The sequence below is a fragment of the Ochlerotatus camptorhynchus genome, unplaced genomic scaffold, assembly GCF_037179485.1.
Source record: "Ochlerotatus camptorhynchus isolate MF236.1 unplaced genomic scaffold, CSIRO-AGI_Acam_v1.1 ptg000125l, whole genome shotgun sequence".
Classification (NCBI taxonomy): domain Eukaryota; kingdom Metazoa; phylum Arthropoda; class Insecta; order Diptera; family Culicidae; genus Ochlerotatus; species Ochlerotatus camptorhynchus.
The window spans coordinates 219,175-240,933 of record NW_027040615.1 but is presented as its reverse complement, the minus strand read 5'-3'; the positions used below and the strand labels follow the sequence as shown (position 1 = coordinate 240,933).

Sequence of the window (21,759 nt, the reverse complement as noted above, 5' to 3'; positions counted from 1 at the left end):
TGAACTCAAATCCATCCGTGCACTCGTCTATGCAAAGCAGAGTATATGGCACTGTCTGCCGCTGTTCAAGAAGCATCATGGTGGCAGGGCTGACCGAACAGTTTGAAGCAAGCGGCCCAATTACCATCAACTGCGACAACCAGAGCCCCATTGCGAGTGGCAAAGAACAGCGGCTGTAATCCTCGAACCAAGTACATCGACATCCGACACCATTATGCACGGGATGCGCTGGAACGACAAATTGTCAATTTGTTAAGTTCTAACACTGGAAGCATTTTATCATATTTATAAAAAATATTGATTGACACTTATCTCATTGAACAATGTTGCTTTCAAGTTAAGGACAACAATCGTTCCAACCCTATGATATATTTGTAAACTGATATTGAATGCTATTGAACGTCGATTTAGTAAAATTGATAATTCCACAGTGAGCATGCATAAGGGCGCATAAGCGATGATCGATTCTCTTCATCGATTTTCTCTTTGCATTGCTACAACTAAGCGAAACAATTTTCTAGAATTTGTTCAATGCAGAGTTGTAACATGTTGTATTGGCTATCAAAAGCAACAGCAAACGCACCTAGAAACGTTAATTCTAGCGAGTTATTAACAAAAGAGAAAATCGACGATGAGAATCGATCATCGCGTTTACGCCTTCACTGTCGAATTATCTAGATGGTAGGACGAAAAATACGAACGCGCATTTGAAATTCAAACTTCGAAAGCAGATAATATGAACCCCCTAAGCATAGTTACCCCGGATCCTAAATTCGGCACTGAATACAGTACCACACGCTAACTTGAAAGTACTCATTAATGAGTAAAAAAAGACCCATTTTGAAGAAAAGTGGCTTAACTCATTAATGATTAAACAATTTTACCCATTAATGAGTATCTGTTACCCATTAATGATTAACAATTACTCATTAATGGGTAACAGATACTCATTAATGGGTAAAAAATTTACTCATTTAATGAGTTAAGCCACTTTTCTTCAAAATGGGTCTTTTTCAACCATTAATGGGTACTTTCAAGTTAGCGTGCATCCATAAGTATTGCGTCGTTATTGTTCTACTTGCCTAGGGCCGTTATGTTACTTTAGAGCTTGACTGGCTGACTGTGTAAAATGTACAAGCAATTTCAATTAAACGTCAATTTTATCGAGAACCCAACTACCTACTTCTTCAAGTATAATAAATCAAACAGCCTGATCCTCATTGCAAATTAAAACATACCGTATATCACACTTCTACTGCCATACTCAGTTAACATGCAACCGCTATCATTTCACTTATTGCACAGTGCCAAAATGAATAGTGAAATGTAAAAACAACCATAATGTATCGCTCAGACAACAACAGAAACAGAAAACACCAGCTCCATGCTAATCGATGCAAAGTGAAAAAAAAATGGGCTTCAACTCAACATTGGACGGCGCAGCCGAAATCATCGAACCACGACGAGAGCGAAATTCATTCCATTCCATGTCATTCCAATTGGCAGGCGCCTCTGCCACCTGTAGCGCCAATTTTGCCGCGTCGCTTTGAATAAATTTCCAACCTTACTACCGTGTCCACATAACAACGCGATACCCGTGATGAATTCCCCGAGGGCACGCGGAAGACACTTGAACGAAGGCATCGGTTGCCATAATCTCCGTATCTACGCAGGGTAGGTAATCCCAAGCAACTGAGTTATTTCTTCTAAAATATTTGCCATGTCTGGCCTGGTAAATCCCTCTTGAACGATGCACCATCACTTGAGATACCGTTCTTTGCCGATAAGAAAACGGGGAGAAGTTATAAATTTTGCTTTCGACGAGTGGAACTCCGTCAGTTAGTCAGAATCGGTAGTTACAAGCGAAATGTCCCACTTTGATCCAACGTCGCGTACCTGGTTCGGGCCTCGGCAGCCACCGGTCATCAATCCGGCTGCCAGCATCGGGCAGGTGATTGTGAACATCCTCGAGCGGACTCCGGACAAGCTGATCCAGATCGATGCCGATACGGGGGAGGAGTACACCTGCGACAAGCTGCGGCTGCAAATGATCCGGGCGGCCTTGAACCTCGCACAGACGTTCAAGATCTCCAAGGGGGACATGGTGTGCATGGTCGTCGACAATCGTTCGTGCGTTACGTCGATTCTGTTCGGCTGTTTCCTCATCGGAGCTCCCGTGCATACGTTGGATGCGTCGTTCCAAGAATCTGATCTTGTCCACCTGATGGGCATCACGAAACCGAAATTGGTTTTCTGTACCGAGCAGAGCCTGTCGACGGTGCAAAGCTCCATCAAGCTTGCCAAGTTTGAAGCCCAGGTGGTGGTTCTTGATGGATCGGATAAGCAGATGCGACTTTTTGAACCGCATGATGGTGAAAAACTCTACCGGCCACCGTATATCGGCGATTCGGACCGAACGACGGCCGTTGTAGTGTGTTCTTCGGGAACTACCGGTCTACCGAAGGCCGTTTGCTTGACGCACGCCCAACTGATCGCTCCGTACACCATGATCAGCCACATGGGTTCCAACACGATGCTGTGCTTCAGTTCCCTGTACTGGATATCCGCCTTCCAGATGTTGCTGCTGACCGTGTTCAACGGATTCAAACGGGTCACTACGAGCCGGCCCTTCTCGCCGGCGTACGCCTGCGAGCTGGTGATGAAATATGAAGTTACCAATGCATTCGTTCCACCGCCGATGCTGGCAGACATTGTGCAATACTGTGAGGTGCGGCAGCTGGCACTGCCTACGCTGAAAACGGTCGGGTGTGGTGGCAGTTCGCTGCCGGACGCGTTGAAACAACGGGCCAACGCGCTGATGCCCAACGGGCGGGTGTACGTGGGCTACGCGATGAGCGAAACCGGGGGCATCATGGCGCTGGATTTGTTCCAGAAACCGAACTCAGTCGGGATACTGATGCCGAACGTCAGCATGAGGGTGAGTGTGTGTGTGTGTGTGGGGTGCCACTCTTGGTACCTTTGTTCGTTCTTGTTCGACTGTTAGTGCAGTGCACAATTGCAGGTAGTTTATCTAACTCTTACTAGTTTACACATGAAGCGCTTGTTTTTGATGCCATCAAAAAGTAAATTTTTGCTCTTCAAGGGAAAGTTGTATTGGGCAATTCTAGAATTTTCCAACGGCGAGATGAACAATCCACTAAGGATAAGTCCAGTATACCTGAATGGTGAGTCCTGAAAATTTAAAAGTGAGTTTAGGTGGTGATGCAGTGAACCAACTTTCTGAGATTTTGTGGACGGCACATACCAAGTCACAATTTTAGTTTTATGAGGGTTCTGGAGAACATGATTTATTCTTTGTAACTGACGAAACAAATTGGAAATGTACTGAAATTGTAGGAAAAAGTTCATTAGACTTATCTCAATGACAATAGGTGACTCCAAACTAAGTGCAATAACGAGCATATGCACACGACTATCTGCACTTAGGACTTGGAGCCAGCCGTAGTTGATGGCATTTGGGCAATCAGGGAAGTCTCTAGTCCAGTGGATAGCTAATTCTGGGGACTTTAACAATACAATGGAAAACAGTGGGTATCAATTGATAGATCCTGAGAGTTTGTAGCTAATGTCCAGAAGACTGCCGAACAGTTTATCACGGTCGATACGGTATTTACCGTCGATTGTTTGTGATGAGGTTGCAATCAACGTGATGTCGTCGGCGTATGCAACGCAAAGGTCACCACCACAAACTCGCTCTACCCGAGTAAGGACGCGATGGAGATAAAGCACGAAAAGCAACATCAACATTGGGTCTCCCTGCCGTACGGATCGCTCTATACGGAACGGCTGTGAAAGGCGCCCATTCACCAGCAGACGTGGCGAAGACGCAGCAGCGACCCAAGAGAGCCAGCCGACGAAACCCTGGTTGAAACCCAGAGATAAAAGAGTCCGATGCAGGAACTCGTGAGAAACCCGATCGAACGTTTGGTCGAGATCGAAAGAGATCATCTTCCCTTTTTGCTTTCTGTTAGCTGTGCTACACGATCCTTAAGCGAGAGCGTGGCTTGCAAGATGGATCGATCGGTGTTGGCACATTTTTGCGCGTCGCTCAGGACTCGATGTGTCCGGAGAATGTGTTCCAGGTGGGTCTTCATCACGCGGGAGAGAATTTTGAAGTCGACGTTGAGCAGGCTGATCGGACGGTATGCTCTCGGTGTTCCATCGAGTAACCAATACGATACTGCCATCGGCAAATTCCGAAGGGAGCTCATCCGCCATAGCTTCATTGGTGACGAAGTAGAGCTCTCGAGACCATCGATACCCGGCGAATTTCGTTTTTGTGACGTTCGGATGGCATTTTTCAATTCGTTGATGCTGATTTCTGCCACAAGAGCAGCGTTAGCTTCGTCGTTCTCGGGCACTGCTCTCTCGGTTTCAAACATCGCCTCCCTAACTTGCCTGGTCTCCTCCGCCGCATACAAGTCCTTGAAGTATCGGAGCATGTGCTGCTCGATCTCCAGGGAGCCTTGAATTTGCTATCCTCGCTCGTTCTGCAACTCTGTGATGATTGTTTTTTTACGTTGTCTATCACCCATCTGGAAGGTGGATATGTTCTCACCAGCTACGAATGTTTCATTGATCCGAATGAAATGTTGTGCGAAGCACCGCTGCAGCGTAAACATTTTCGCTTTCACGCAGTAGATGTCTGGATTTTGGTAGTAGCCATCATACGCGAGCCTCAATTGCGCGTAGAAACGTTGGTATTCTGAATGCTTCGCTTGACTTCCAACGAAAAAAAAAACGATTTAATTTTTGGCTTTGCGTATGAGATCCACTATGTCATCCAACGGGGAAATTCCTCCGCTGGTGGGTCCAAAACTGCCACCGGACTTGGAAATCGTCGATGTTTTCGGTAGTCAAAAGATGAGGGCAAAGGGACCAAAATCCACGTCCTTGTTCACGACCGAGGTGGGGAAGGCAAATTCGCGCTGTAAGAGCGTTGGGATCTGTGAACGAACATACGTGTGTGGCAGCACTTCGCAGATGCTCGCAAAGCGCATAGCTTACATACATGCGATCGAGCCTGGATGCCGCATTGTGCGTAACGTATGTGGGTGCGGGGGTGGTGGGATATAGCTTCAGCCACAGGTCTTGAAGCTGCAGCTGCCGTACGGTCGCCTGGAGCGCCGGACTTGTGTTTGCACTCGTGGAGTTGCGTATTGTGCCGAAGGTAATATGCGATCGTGCCGTTGAAGAATCCAAAGCGTAAAATTATTGACTGCTTAGGTTTAGTGTGAAAGCACAAGTCTATTCAATCCATTGCTCTGTGCAGACCGTTTGTACCAAACAGTAAAGGACGAGGCAATGAAAGAGCCAACAAAAACATTCAGTCACTCACGAACAGGCGACTCACACCGCTTGCCTTTGCTCACACAGCATGTAATTGAGTCATTTTTCCATAGAAAATATGTACGCTCAGTCATTCAAAACAAGTATTGACTACCATCACGGCAGAATAAACGTGCTGACTGAGCTACTGACTGAGTGCTCGGCTGTGACTCGTTTACCTCTCAATCATTCAGACTCTCACGAGACAGTGAATGATGAGGCAGATGGCAGTTCATATTCATACGAAAATAACTCAATGAACCTGACTGTTTTCCACACTTTAAGAATCTCTCTCTCTTTCCGCACAAGCAGCTGTCCCCGATGGCACATACCCAAGCAGCACACTTCGATCGAAATAAGCTACTACAACTTGATTGTGACTGGCATAAGTAGCACACAAGTAACCACAATTGTTCAGAGACATGTGTGCTGCTAGGGTAGATATTACAGAGAGTCGTGTTTTGCACCCTCCAAGCGATGATACGTCGTTCCAGGCTCTTCTCCACATGCGAGAATTGAATGTGGTCTTTCAGCGCTATTTTCGTTCCTCGCCTTGCCTGGTCCACATTGCAGACAATGTTGAAGCCAGGGAGAGAGAGCTGATCATTCATTGACCTCCTGGAGGAAAACGATATCCAGCTCCAGCGTCCGTACAAAGGTCTGAAGAGAGTCAATTTTCGTTCCGTTCGTGATATTGTTGACGTTGATGGAGGCGAGGTTGTAACTGGAGAACTCAGCCATTACGACAGTTGGTTACTCCCATCTCGCTTATCGTCGCAGTCGTCCTGCACTCGAGGCTTCTTACCTGGTAGTCGATTGCGGAGATGCCTTCTTGAGCTGGATGAGCCGACAGACGAATATGTTTCGTTTCCATCGGACTTGCCACTAGCAGTTTTGCGATCCACTCCGCCGCTAGGAGGGGGCTGTTGACCTGTAGAGGGAGTCAACGACCCGCTGTCCGATGGGGGAATCGAAGCCGAGGTAGAGGCTAGCGTGGGGAAATTCTGTTAGTTGTGCATCGGTGGTAACAACTTTTGTTGTCGGTGTTGTTTTGTTTTGATTCGCACTGGGAGCGATTTGGTTAGAGTGTGTGTTGGTTTGGTTCGGAGTATAGTCGGCTTGAAATGTTTTTTGTAAAGGCTTCGGCGTACGACTTTTGTACGAGTATTTTTTAAATCTGCACGCAAGTAGTCCCGACGTGGATGTATTCGCGGCAGTGTCGGCATGTTTGTAGCTGCCCTAAATACGATATATTCGTCACTTCACCGTCGATGGTGACCCACGACTCGATGCTACAATTCCGAATCGTTGCTTTCGTACTGATAGGACGTCATAGGACAAATCGAAGAGCCTCAGCTCCACTGCTCCATCTTCCAGCGTGATCCTTAGCGGATATTTTTTTCCGACGACGGTAATGTTCCTCGCAAATTCGTTGCGCCAACTCTAGGTCGACGATTTTCACGAACGAAACATCAAGGGCTCTGCTGTTCTGTATACGTAACAAGCACTTCACTTTGTTTCAGACCAAGAACCGTCGCACAGAATTTGTGGACTTTGGCAAGGTCCGGTTTCTTCGGCACATACGAAAAATCTATTCGAAAGGTATTTTCTCGACGGCCCATCGCGGAGTCGTTTGGACGCACAGCGACATTGAAAATACGAAAAAACACAGTTAACACTGGAAATTAGTTGGTGTTCGACTTCCACGAGCGATAGCAAAAACGCGTCTGTTCACCTCGGAAGTTGAGCGCTCACTTACAATACAATGGAAAAACAGTGGGTTTCAATTGACAGGTCCTGAGAGTTTGTAGCTCATGTCCAGAAGATTTGCATGATCCTATGCAGCATTTTTTCTACACTTTGAGACATGTCCGTAAGAGCTCAAATACAATCCCAAGAACCTGAATTGGCTATTCTGTAGGACATTGATGGAATATCAGAAGGACCTAGTGCTTACTAATCTGAAAACTCCGTTGACAAACTCACAGAGGGCAAATTCGAATGCAAAAGCACCCGAAGATCATTCCATACAACATGAATAAGATATTCCGAAAGACTTGTTAGGAAAATAGTGAGAACTCCACGAACATGCCCAAAGGTCATAATAGAGCAGTTCCACGCCGGAACATGGCCGTATGTGGCCCGTGTCATCCTGGGCACTTCAACTGAAACTGGTTTTTGAATGATTATGTCATTTGAGTACAAACCGGAGAATGTTCCGGCCAGTTGACCGATTCTAAAAATATTCAAAAAACGTTCAATGTGATCATGAAACCTTTTATTTGGCGGTTGTTGCGTCTAATTCGGTTAACTGGTTGCCGCAAAACACGACTTAGTTCCCAAAATCCGGGTTTTTCGGAATATGTTCCGTCCATATCTCCGTAACCAAATGAACGATCCAGAAAATATTATAAACCTTTCTATGGGACCGAGAAACCTTTTATTTCGTGATCGTTATATCCAATTCGGTTAAGAGCTAGCCGAGAAACCTAATATAGTTTGCGGAACCTGTTGATCGATTCCTAAAATATTTAAAAACGTTCTATGGGATCATCCAACGGTTGTTGCGTCCAATTCTATTAACTAGTTGCCGATAAGCACAACGTATTTAGTTCTAAAAATGCGTGTTTTTTGGAGCTTGTTTCGTTTCCGGAACCAGTTAAAAACTTTAAAGCGTTCTATGGGAGTACGAAATCTTTCATTTGGCGATTGTTGCGTCCAATTTGGTTAACTGGTTGCCGAGAAACACGACTTAGTTCCCTGAATGCGAGATTATTCCAGAAGTTCTGTGAATTTCCCAGAAGTTCCGAGGACTCCTCACAAATTCCACAAATTACCAGAAATTTTCAAAAATTCCTACTGTTTTACCTGTCTTATAACGAATATACGTTGTGACCGCAAACCTCGGTATATTTCGTCTAATTCAACATATCATTTGCAATGCAAAATAAGACTAGTTCATGTTTCCCCGGATACAACATATATTCATTATACATAATTCAGGTAACACAAGAGGTCTTTCCAAAATTTATAAATTTAATTTTTAATTTTAAAATCTTTCCAGAAGTATGTGGAAATCTTCCAGAAATAGGGGTGACCCCGGCGTAGTGGTTAACATCCATACCTCTCACGCCAAAGTTTAAATCTCACCCCAGACAAGTCACGAATGACCCAAGAGTGTTGAAGTGACTATAATAAAAAAAAAGAAATTCCGTTCTAAAACTCTCCACATATTTCGAGAATTGGGTTGTTTAATTTCCGAAGAAAATACCGGTTTTATACATCATCTAACAGTGCTTCGTTTTCTGAGCACAACGATGTTTTTTATCGATCCCATAGACATTCATCTCAATTTTTAAATCAAGATTTATTTTTTTATTTTTTGACTCTAAACTATTAGTTGACTGCTCGATCCCATACACGCTATTTTCATACTATATTCACTCAGTCCAGCCAAAAGGGAAGTTACCCAAAAATGAGTGAACATGCTTTTACTTAAATTTGAGTAAACGTGCTTATGGAGGAAACTGGGAAAAGTTACTCAGATAATAAGATTTGTCAACTGCGTAATCCTTACCCATTTCGATAGAAATGAATGCATACCCCATGAATGCTTTATAGAGGAAATGGCTGTAATGTTGGCCTATGGATCTTAGATTGGGCCCATAGCTAAAAACCTGCTATTTATCAATTTTATCTAGATGAACGCGTTATTGGGACGGTACTAATGGATATTTTTGGTCGCTATTGAAAATTTAGTCGATTGGTGAATTTATGTATGGGCCCAAATTAGGGGCATTTAGACCGACATTACATCCATTTCCCCTATATATAGACTAGCGGATGGAACCTCGGGAACCAATTGAGCTGTCAAAGAGCGGAACCAATCGAGCATATCACGACCAACAGCAGAAAAGATGGGGACTCACGGCTCGCCTACGCAAACCAACACCATCATCGGGTTGGGAAAAGTTTCCCCTATCCGATGATGTTGTTGATTTTCTGTTCAGTTGGCGAGGAAAGAACTAGCAAAGTTTTGTTTATACAAGTTGATAGTACCTTTTGAATAGTTCGTCTACAATATATTGAATTCATTCCGCCAGATTTTAAAAATATAACGACTACACCCTAAACAACCCAATTTCACAGAAAATTGAAAGGCCTCGCAAAAATTTAGACACATTCCGAGAACTTCCCAGAAATGCCTAAAACTATCAAAAGTTGTCGGAATTCTCTAAATTTGGGAGAAAGTCCTGAGATTTCGGAGATGTTTAAGGATCTTCTAAGAAAGGTATGAAAATTCCGGGTAAACCTCCTACTAGCAATTTCTGAGAAGTACTCGGGTCTTCTGCGTAGTTCCCGAAGCTTCTGGAAAGTTCTAGCATCTTCTGGGAAGATTTATTAATTTCTGGGACGTTCTTTTGAATTACTGTAAAGTTCTTTGAACGTTTGAGAAGTTCAAGGGATTTCTAAAAAAAATGGCAGATCATCAGCGAAGGTCTCAGAACTTCTCGAAGGTTCTCCGAACTTTTAAGAAGTTCTTTGAATTTCTGTTAATCTTCTGGGGAGTTCTCGGAATTTTTGCAAAGTTCTCGGAATTGATGAGAAATTCAAGGATCTTCTGCACAGATCTTGGAAGGAACTTATAGAAAGCTCACAGAAATTGTGAGTGGTTCTCGGATGTTCTTCGAAGTTCTGGGCAGTTCTCGGAACTTCTGAGAATTCCTCAAAATTTCTTGTAAGTTCTCGGACCATCTGGGAAATTCGCACATCTTTTAAGAGGAATTTCTGGCAAACTCTCGGAACTGATGGACAGTTTTCAAATTGATTGAGAAGTTCTCGCATATTCTGGGGAAGCTCTCAGAAATTCTGGGGAGTTCTCGGAATTTCTGCGATGTTCTTGAATCTTCTGGAAGTTTATGAAATTTCTGGAAAGCTCCCGGATTTTTTGGGAACTGTTCGGAATTTGTTCTAAATTAAAAGATTTTTTTTAAGTTCTCAGATCCTCTGAGAAATTCTTGGAACTTATGGGAAGCTCTCGAAAATTCTGGAGAGCTCTCAGAATTTCGGGGAAGTACTCGGATCAACAAGGAAGTATTTAAAATTTCTTATAAGTTATGAGATCTTCTGGGAAATCCTCAGGTTTTTGTAAAGTTCTTGGAATTTCTGGGAAGTTTGGGGATCTGATAGGAAGTTCAAGAGTTGATCGCGACAAGAATCCAACAGTGCACTCGCGACGTTGGACAGGCAATTTGAACGGTGATATTGCCACACGCAACACTACCTACGGAGGAAAACCGAGGTGGAAAGGTGCAACTGATAAACTGCACACAAAATTGCACTTTAAACTAGCGACCGTAAGCAAACTTTCGGATTGACCAACTGATTTGTGATGTGTATTGTTTTCAATACGATGCGATCCCAACAATCGGTAGGTAGAGTTTCCGTTTTCTGTCCCTTTTCGTGTTCGTGTTGTGTGTGTTCGTGAGTGGCTGAGTGACCGCCCGTTTCAGCCTTCATCAGCACATTCTTCGATGCGAGGTTGAGTCAAGCATAAGCTAGCTCCTGCGTTGTCTTCATCGGGATCTATCGGAAGGATAGCGATCTCGGTAATCGTCCGTTTGTACTGCCCGGAACCGGTCTTGATCACGACCACCCGGACTCTTCTATCCTTCCCTGCCACGGTTTCGATGATCCGTCCCAACGGCCATTGGAGTGGTGGTTCGGTGGCCTGCTTGACCGGTACAAGTTGGCCGGTGCGGATGTCGAATTGGGACTTCTTCCACTTCGTTCGCTGCTGGAGTTGACTGATGTTTTCCAGGTCCCAGCAACGCCATAGGTCTTGGACCGACCGTTTCATCTCCTGGAAGCGTGACAAACGATTCGGGTTGACGTCGATCAGATCAGACTCCGGGATGTCCACGAGAGGTTCGCCGACGAGGAAGTGACCAGGAGTCAGAACGGAAAAATCGTCCGGCGAATCTGTAAGCGGAGAAAAAGGACGGGAATTCAGCACCGATTCAATCTGGTCAACGACGGTCTGGAGTTGGTCTACGGTGAAAGAGTGGTTGCCCATGATGCACCGGAAGTGGTGCTTGAACGATTTTATTCCGGCTTCCCAGATTCCACCGAAAGGCAATGATCGGGCCGGATGAATGCAGAAATTCTCCCAGTCCTCGGTTCGGAATTGATGACGGATATCCTCTCGCATCGAGCGAAGTTCTCGGTCTGCCCCGACGAAAGCAGTCGCATTGTCGCAGTGTAATTCGAGCACTCGACCGCGGCGAGCTACGAACCGCTTGACGGCGTCTATGCAGGCGAAGGACGACAGATCTGCGACGACTTCTAGATGGACGCCCTTCACCACGAACGAATAGCCCGACGTACACTTAAACCGAAGCGCCCCGACCACTTAGCGGACGTACGAGAAACGGCCCACAGTAATCCATCCCAGGAGGATGACGAGGATATTGCTGCAGCGGATGGTGCATCTCGCAGACGACGATAGTAACAAACTTCAGCCGGGAAGGACGCTAGTTGAACTTCTCGTACTAGAATCTTGAGCGCATGTTCGCCTTCCTCTAGGGTTAGTGAACCGATAGTGCGTTCGCTCCGGGGGAGCCTTGCGTTGCTGAAGAATCGGTAGCATCGTGCTACGACGCGTACTAGCTTGGCTAGGTGATGAATCGACGGTAGTGCTATGCAGAACGATGTTTGGGTAGGTTTCTTGTTGCAAATCGGAAGTGTCCGGCGTCGAAATCACACACTCGGGCCAATTGTCAACGGGGGTTTTGAGAAAACTCGGTCCATGCCACCGACAAATCGTCCTTCGAGATCTTGCTTGCCATCATTCCTCGAGAAATCCGGTCAGCTGGATTCAATGGCGATGCGGTTCGAGACAAAAACCTTCCAGACATTCAACTGTGACTTGATCTAATGTAGAACGATCGTAGAGTCCACCCAGAATGTTGGAGGTTTCACGAATTCGGTGTTTCGTCGTAGATTGTTGACAAGCTGGCTGCCAAGTAGTACAGCGCAGAGTTCTAGTCGAGGAATGGATTGTCCACGCAGTGGAGCAACGGGATACTTGTGCGAAACTCCCGAAATTTCTGGGACGTTCCACTACTCAAGTTCAAAGATTTATTTCACTTTCCTGACACAAGTTTCATTCTCCCTCTTTTGTTTCCTTACTTACTCCCTTCTTCTCCCCCTTGCTTAGAATCTATCTAACCATCTTTCTTCGTCGGGCCCCCTCGCAGCACTTCCACCACGTGTCTTCGATCGTCGACCGCTTGTCATCGGCGCCGTTCGCTTCCTCTCTACTTCCTCTTTGTACCTGCTTCGCCCACTTGCTGTAGTTGAACGGGGTCGCGATGGCGAGCACCGGTTTACACGACCTGGGTCTACGAGTTGGTGACGTACTTAGGCCGGCAGGCAGCGACAGTGTAACTATGTCCGGAACTTCACACAGCATAGTGGATCTGTACTAAAGACAGTGGGGTCCTGCTGCTCTTATATCCGTCACTCTCTCCTCACACTTTTCACTGTTAGCTATGGTTTCCACTAGTAATTTCCGCTTTTGAAAGTTGGTTCGCAGTTCAACTTTAGCTGGCTTGCTAAATTCAATCGTTTTCGCTGCGGTGGTCTTACAATCAGTTTGGAAGTTGAGTGGGTCATCCGCCGTTCATCGCCAGTTTGTCGTGGCCGTTATCGTCCATTCAAAATGGTCATCTCTATCGTCACTCTGGTGGCGGGTTTTTGCAAGTTTCGGTGGCTTTGAATGACTTCGTTTTTACGGTAAGCTGTGCTATCTTTGCCAACGGAGAAAACTGCACAACACTCACGAACACTACCTACCATTGCACAATGGTCCCAAAGCCGTATTTAGGAAGTCAAAAATGTTTTGATTTTAGGCATATGGTGTCTTCCGAAAAGTTTCTTCATATTTTTTGGCCAATTTTTTCATGTTAGTGAAATTAGGGTCGTCCATAAAATTGGTGAATTGAAAATGTGAACTTTTTTATTATGTGAGATAGACCCGTGCAATGTTCTAAAAAGTTTCAGAACAATCAATTTGCGGCACCTTTCCTGAAGCTACCAAACTTCCATCTCTTATGGTTCATGAGTTATGATTTTTTAAAACAAGCAAGTTAGGGTGGCCCCTGAAAAACTGGTTTTCTATGAATATCTTTTCATACGTTCATTTCTGGTAAAACAAATGTTCGAGACACTTTTAGAAATTTCAATGACAAATATTTTTGCTGAAGCAATCATGTTGCTATCCTTTTTAATTGGAAAGTTAAAGGCGATTTTCTTCAAAAAAAAACTGTCAAAACCTCACCTACAAATCACAATTATCTTTTCATACATTGATTTCTCGCCAAAACTTTGTTCTATACACTTTTAGAACTTTTGATTGCACCATATGCCTAAAATCAACGGTTTTAGCGCAAACATTTTTGTCTTCCTAAATACGGCTTTAGGACCATTGTGCATTGTTTTCAACAATGTAACGGTAACTAAAAGCCACGATAATCTAAAAAATCCTCGAAACAAAGAAGTCAACACTTGTTTTTCTTCTGTTCGGACCTAACACCACTGCGACCAGAAATTTGGTCTATTGTAGTATACAGTGTTGGCAAAATCAGAAATCAAATGATATTTTTCCGCTCTCATGCGCTCGCAATATCACGCGTGATATTGGAACAAAATATCATGCTTGATATTGATTTTACAAGCTCCTTTGATATTGCGAGACTATTCACAACGTGCAAAAATCAAGCTGAGAGTTGACTCGACACAAAAATGATTCCCTTGCACATCGTTTTCTTAGAAAGAGAAAGCATAGTTTGCTATCTCTTTTGAATCTTCACCGATGGCAGACGCGAAGGGACTGCTGCAAGCCGTTATGGAAGTTTCGGTTGCATTCGGGTGTAAAGCAAAAATCATTAAACTCAATCTCACCACAGTTTGTTGAGATTTGCAATTGGTGAGTTTTGTTAGCTTGATATTCTGAGCTGCGACCTCGCAGCTTGCAAAATTAACCGCAGTTGTTGGCTTGTTGATTTTTGTCTACGAAAATCAAGTGTGATCTTGGACGTTGGTGAGATTTGATTTTTTGATATTTTCCCAACGCTGGTAGTATATTCCGTGTCCTTAGTTTAGTGCATGTCGTATTACTCCATCACTATTGAGAAATGATTTTTTTTCACAGTTGTCACTCTTGCATTTATCGCAAGGATCTGACTCTAATTGAAAGGTCCCGCTATTTATACCCTTCGGAGTGTTGGAACACCCTCCAAAGGCGCGCCCTTTTGTCAGTCAAAATTGAATTCCTTAGCAACAAAATTAAAGAATGACACCGATAGTGACCATGCATCAGAACCCTAGTCTTAACCACTTCAAACTAGGGAACAACGATTAGAAGATTAGGAATCACATAGATGAAGACTAACTAACTCATTTTTCCCTTGTTTCAAGATCATCCTCGGTCCAGGCAACTCGAGGACTTATCACTATCAACAAGGCATAAAAAGTAACAAGGACTAAGATGTGTTCCTTTGATTACTGAAAAATTATGTTCCCCTAGTTTGAAGTAGTCAAGACTAGGAATCGGTGGCAGATCTTACATCCCGTAACGTACCACGAAAAGGTGATCTACCCACGTTACGGGGCAATCAACACTTACAATCTAGTAGTATTTGGATTTTGTGAGAAGTACACAATAGTTCTTCCACAAGGTCCCCGGAACATCTGTGCAGTTCCCAGAACTTCTGAGTTCTGAGTAGTTATTGGAACTTCTGGAGAATTCTCTAATATTTTTTGTAATTTTCGAGAAGTCCTCGGATTTTCTGGCAAGATTTAAGATTTTTTGAGAAGTTTTTTTAAATTTTTTTCCGGTTAACGACTTTTCAGTCATTATCAATTGTTTATGAGAAAGTTAGAAGATACTTCTTAGATTTGTTTTACGTCGATCCTGTTTTCTATACTGAGTACCAATGCTACCGACGTCAGGGAGGCAGCTTCCACACCTGGCACCTACTTATCGACTCATGAACCGGGGGCCAACGGGTTTAGTTCTCTTCCGAAGAAAGGCGTGATCAGAGATTTTATGCCTCAGAAAATCCCGACGGCGCCGACTGGGTAGTTAGAAGATACTGTCAGAAGAGAGCTCTCGGAAATTCTGGAAAGCTTCGGATATTCTGGGAATTTCTAGAAATTACTAGGAATTTCGGTTTTTTTTTAATTTCTTGGAAGTTTGAGGAATTTGAGGGAAGTTCTCAGATCTTCAGCAAAGATCTCGGATGTTTTGAAGAGTTCTCAGAATTTCCGGGAAGCTCTGGAGTTTCTAGAATGTTCTGCGAAATCCGAGTACTTCCGGGATGGTCTAAGAAATCTCTAACATTTCCTAGATTTTCAAGGAAGTTTAGAGAACTCCTTGGATATTCATAGATTTTCAGCGATATTTTTGAAAATTCCATTCCTAAAGTTCTAAATATTGAAAAAAAATAGAAAAGTTTCACGAGCTTCATTTTTTTTTTCATATATTTGAGGAATGTTATGGAAATTTGAGGTAAGCCACGGACATGGTTGGCATACACAGTTTTGGTCACGAACTTCTCATTTGCTAATAACTTTACACAGAGTTGACGAAACATAGTTCTTTTTGAAGCAGTAAATAGAATAGAGTTTAAGCTTGTTATACATACATAAAACAAAGTAGATTTTAATTCTAATAATAAACTGTATTTGTTTTTGCGTTGTAAAAATGAAGTGAGAAATGCTCGCTGCGCATCTCGAACTTAAAGAGTAAAAATTCATTGGTGTTGATAAAAACAACGCTTTCATCTCCAAAATTCTGTAAGTTAATTCCATCTAAGTTGCAATAGCAGCAACATGACCATACTAAAACTTTACTGTGAAGCTAATTTCACGAGCTAACCAGGTTTACAATGAAGACCTAGAATACTCAATACTACGTATCTTAGAATCATAAAAGTGCTACTCCAAGCAAGACCATTATCCTAAATTCTCATTCAGTTAAGAACACAGTAAGGAACAAGAACTAGAAGTATTCATTATCATCATTATCAAAAATCATTATCTTCTCTTAAAGCTGGGTTTAGACAAGGCAAGTCAATTGATTTACTCAGATGAATTCAACTGACTTGAACGTCTAAACTATGCCATTTAACTGACTTGAATTGAAAAAAAAGGTGAACCAGGCTCAACTTTTCAAGCCAATTGAATTCAACTGAGTTGATCAATGACTTTCCTAGTCTAAGCCCAGCTTAAGTCTTAATCATTCTTCCGTTCACTCAAAAGTGCTCCAATGCGCTCAAGGGATTGATGTTTGTTGGACACAGCTGGATCGACCAAATGAAATTGAAATCCATCCTCAAACTACAACCCAAGTAACTATTTTTGGCAGACCGGAGAAACTTCTTAAGACGCTTCAAACGAAGGTCCGAAACACACAAGCGCCGAGAGTCGATCGCCTTGAAACTTTCATGCAGTTCGGGATAACAGTGAAGCAGCTGTGTGATCACTTGGAGGCCGCCTAAACTAACGGACCACCTCAATAATTCTATGTTAGTTCAAGAGCTGATCGAGAAGTTACCGTCGAATTACACGATGGACTGGGTCCGTTTTAAGCGGAGGAAGAGTGGCACTCCTCTGAGAATCTTCACAGATTTCATGAACGACATCGTAGCCGACGCCTCCGAGGTATCAGAGTTTTCAACGCGGTGACTCCCGCGATTCACAGCAATCTGTAAAAGGCAAACCAAAGCGGAAGGAGTTTATGCACGTGCACAACACCACTTCCGGTAAATCTGAATCTCCAACAGCATCTAAAATTGCCAAGCCGTGCTTCGTTTGTAAACGAACGGATCACACACTGCGTTTCTGTGACGACTTCAAGAAAAGCACCTTGGCAGACAGGCTGAAGGTCGTGGAGCAACACAAACTCTGCGCTCAATGTCTCAATAACCACGGGAAAAGTCGCTGCAACTTTAAGATTCGCTGCAATAACAACGGATGTCAAGGCAATCACCATCCCCTGCTGCATCGCGCCGAAGTGTACTGAATCGTAGCGGTATCTTCCGTATGGTACAAGTTACCATGTACTTCCAGGACTACGCACTAGATATTCTGGCATTCTTGGATGTAGGATCGTCGTCTAATCTGGCTGAATATGAGGTGGCTTGGGAGTTAGATGTCCGCGGTTATATGAAACCGCTGGTTGTTACGTGGACCGGAAACGTCAAGAGGTTCGAAGATTCGTCCAAAATAGTCAATTTAAGGATTTCTGCACGGGGCTCAAACGAAAGATTGCCGTTGAAGGATGTCCGCACAGTTGCTGAGTTAAAACTACCGAAACAAAGCTTGCAGTACGAAAAGATAGCTGGAAAGTACCCACATCTACACAATATTCCCGCTGTGAGCTATGGGCTCGAAGAACCAAGGATTATTCTTAGACTGGACAACTTGGACTCGAATCGCGAGTTGGCTCACCTGGGGAGCCAATCGGCGTGCAATCCAAGTTGGGGTGGACGATTTACGGCCCTCAACAGAGTGGATCCGTAGTATCAGACGTCAGAGTCAACTTCCACTCATTGAAACCGTTGAGTAACCAAGACCTTCACGACGTTATGCGTAGCCAGTTCCTGTTGGATGATCCCTCAGTAACATCAGTTGCGGTATCAGCCGAAGACGCACGAGCTCGAAGCATTATGCAAGCGACCGGATTGCTATGGCAACAAGAAGAGCGAAGGTTTCCGGATAGCTATCCAATGGCGATGTCACGACTGAAAGCTTTAGAGAGAAAGTTAGAACGTAATCCGGAACTTCGATCGAAGGTCCTTCAACAGATTACCGATTACCTGGTAAAAGGTTATGCGCACAAGGCTACTATCGAAGATTTGGCGGAGGTGGCAGATGGAAACATCTGATATCTTCCCTTGAACGTGGTTCTCAACCCTCGAAAACCAGGGAAAGTACACCTCGTATGGGACGCGAGAGCGTCCGTCAATGGCATATCGTTGAACACGGAATTACTAACAGGCCCTGATCTACTGGTTCCACTCCAATCGGTAGTAAGTATGTACCGTGGCATTCGGTGGTGACATCCAAGAGATGTACCACAAAGTTTTCTCTTCCGACGTGACCCGACCAGCCCTCCTGAAATTTACGTAATGGGCGTCGGGACATTTGGAGCAGCGTGCTCCCCATGATCCGCACAATTCATTAAAAATTTGAACGCGGTGCAGTTCGAGCACGAATTTCCAAAAGCTTCAGTGTGCAGTGATTAAGAAACACTACGTAGATGATTACTGCGATAGTGTAGATTCAGTGGAAGAAGCAATCAAGATTGCTACTGAAGTCAAACTAATCCATTCTCGTGGAGGTTTCCACATCAGAAATTGGGTGTCTAACTCCCCAAGATTATTGGAAGCGATGGGGAACACTCGGCGACGTCTGCTGTACATTTTCATTAAGATAAGGAGACACTGACAGAACGCGTCCTTGGAATTGTGTGGTCTCTACGGCAACTCGTGACGAATATCAATCTATGCTACAAGGGATTGGTAGACCCTCCAAAAGGATTGTGTTGAGCTCGGTGATGTCATTGTTCGACCCTCTTGGTTTGCTGTCACCATTTACGGTGTACGGGCGGATGTTAACACAAGATTTGTGGAGAACCGGCTGCGGGTGGGATGATCCCATCGACTATGAATCGTTTGAGAAGTCGATTCGGTGGACTATCGAAACGATTAGAGTGCCACGAAGCTACTTCGGACAAGTAAGTTATACGGACATCTTCAACTTCACATCGTTACGGACGCCAGCTAGGGTGCATACGGATGCAGGTGACGAGCCGTGTAAAAGTGGCCCCACTGAAGCCCATGTCCGTACCACGCCTTGAACTACAAGCTGCAGTATTAGGAGCGCGTTTAGCAAAAACGGTGCGAATCAATCATTCATTCCAGATTGACGCCAGTTTTTCTGGACTGATTCTCTACAACCGTATTGTCCTGGATTACTTCCGAATTGCGAAGGTACAAGGAGTTCGTCGGATTACGCATCGGGGAGATCCTTACGCTTACCAAGCTATGTGAGTGGCGCTGGGTCCCTACAAGGCTAAACGTAGCAGACCAATTAACGAAGTGGACCAGAGATCCCGAGTGGAACTCGGACAGTCAATGGTTTACAGAACCCGAGTTTCTATACCGAGATGAGGAAAATTGGCCGAAGCAGAAGACATTGTCGCCGACTACGCAGGAGGAATTGAAGGCGCATTTATTGGTACATTACGTTCAGCTACTTGCGCCAGTTGTCGAAGTTCTTCGCATCTCTAAGTGGACCGTTTTGGTTTGCACGATAGCTTCTGTCTTCAGATTTATATCCAACTGTCGTGCAAAGATGAACGGTTTGCCGATCGAAATACTAAAGGCTACGGATAAGCAAGCGAAGATCATCAAACCCAGAAACTTTCCAGTGCAACGAATGCCAACGAAGCAGGTCGAACACGAGAAGGCGGAACGAAGCTTAATCAAGATGGCGCAAGCTGAATCCTTCGGTGAAGAGGTGAAAGTATTAACAAAGAATACGAACGCAGCCGCGGAGCATTGATTGCAGATCGGAAAATCGAGCTTTCTATACAGGTTGACGCCTCTCATCGATGAAGACGGAATTCTGCGGCTGGAGAACCGAGTGGAGGTGTTTTCCCATAGTGCTGCCGAAACAACATGCAGTTACAATGAAGATCGTTCAACACTATCACGAACGATTCGGTTATGGATATCGAGAGACAGTGAAGAATAAGTTGCGGCAAATTTTCTTCATACAGGCGGTAGGAGCAGTAATTACCAGGGTTGCTAGTGACTGTCTATGGTGCAGGATCAACAAAAACCGTCCACAAATCCCTAGAATGGCGGCACTACCGGTACAAAGACTAACTCCATTTTCAAGACTCAATTATCTTGGGCCGTTTGTAGACACAGTTGGCCGTCGCAGTGAGAAGAGGTGTATGGTTTTATTCACATGATTGGTCGTCAGATCAATTCATCTCGAGGTCGCTCATTCGTCAACTACGCAGTCCTGTTTGATGGCAATTCGCCGATTCGTTGGTCGACGTGGTCCACCGAAGGAAATGTTTTCGGACAACAGGACAAATCTAAGAGGTTCAAGCAAGGAGATAGTGGACAAGATTCACAGCATAGATCAAGAATGCGCCGATGAGTTCACGTCGGCTCGAACAAAGTGGACGATCAATCCACCTGCCACATGGGGGGAGTTTGGGAAAGACTTGTGAGGTCCGTGAAGCAAGTACTGGTAGCGATGATTGATGATGGAAGGCGTTTGACTGACGAAATCCTGCTCACCTCGATCGCTGACGCTGAAGACATTATAAATTCCCGGCCACTTACGTTCGTGAGCCAAGGAACTGATAATGCGGAAACACTTAGCCATTTTATTCGGGGCAGTTCACCGAATGAACCACTATCGCTGCTACCTCCGGTACATTAGCCAACGAGATGTGGAACAGGTGGATAAAGGAATACGTGCCGTCGATTAGTCAACGAAAGAAGTGGTTCGAAGAGGCCAAAAATCTGAAGGTTGGCGATCTAGTCTACATAGTCGACGGTTACTTGGGAATTAAGTTGTTTGAAACTAGCGAAGTCAGTCATACTTATTAGTATGTTTCTGTTATAAAGAAATATTTCCCTGACTTTGAATGAAATTCCCTGACAATCCCGGATTTTTCAGGTAGTGGACACCCTGCAAAAGTATGATAACCCTAAGAAATACATCACTGTACAAAAAACTAAATCTCACTCACCTTTTTTTTTCCCCGCCAGATCGCCACCGACGACGGCACCCTGCTCGGTCCGGACGAGGAAGGCGAAATCCTGATCCGCTACATCCACCCGTTTGTCGGCTACTACGGCAACGAGGAAGCCACCCGGGCCCTGCTCACCGAGGACGGCTTCATCCGCACCGGTGACGTCGGCTACTTCGACAAGACCGGCTTTCTCTTCATCACCGACCGGAAGAAGGAAATGATTCGCTACCGGGGCTATCAGATTGCTCCGGCCCAACTGGAGGCGCTGCTCATGGAGATCCCGGGCGTGGGGCAAGCCGTGGTGGTGGCCGTTCCCGAAGAGAAGCCACCGCACGTGGATCTGCCGGCGGCGCTGGTGGTGCGAAGCACTGGCAGCAAGGTCAGCGAGCACGACATTCTGGAACATGTGCACGCCAAGGTTCCGGACTACAAAAGGCTCCGAGGAGGGGTGTTCTTCGTGGATTCACTGCCCAGGACCGCCAACGGGAAGTGCAACCGAAGGGAGGCGAAGAAACTGCTTCCGGTTTAGGATTTCACAACTGTTACAATTTCTATAGAAGTGC

General features: G+C 44.8%; 1 protein-coding gene across 1 annotated transcript; it reads left to right on the top strand.

Moving 5' to 3' along the window:
* The first annotated feature begins 1,857 nt into the window (after window positions 1-1,857).
* Window positions 1,858-21,735, top strand: LOC135700030 (probable 4-coumarate--CoA ligase 3). The gene is made up of 2 exons (XM_065220417.1): window positions 1,858-2,938; window positions 21,213-21,735. Exons 1-2 carry the CDS (start codon window positions 1,868-1,870, stop codon window positions 21,723-21,725), a joined length of 1,584 nt encoding a protein of 527 aa, XP_065076489.1. The 5' UTR covers window positions 1,858-1,867; the 3' UTR covers window positions 21,726-21,735.
* Window positions 21,736-21,759: the final 24 nt, after the last annotated feature.

Coding starts and splice junctions, on each gene's coding strand:
- LOC135700030 (XM_065220417.1), top strand. CDS start 1,868: ATGTCCCACTTTGATCCAACGTCGCGTACCTGGTTCGGGCCTCGGCAG. Junction 2,939..21,212: donor TGCCGAACGTCAGCATGAGG/GTGAGTGTGTGT, acceptor TTTCCCCGCCAG/ATCGCCACCGACGACGGCAC.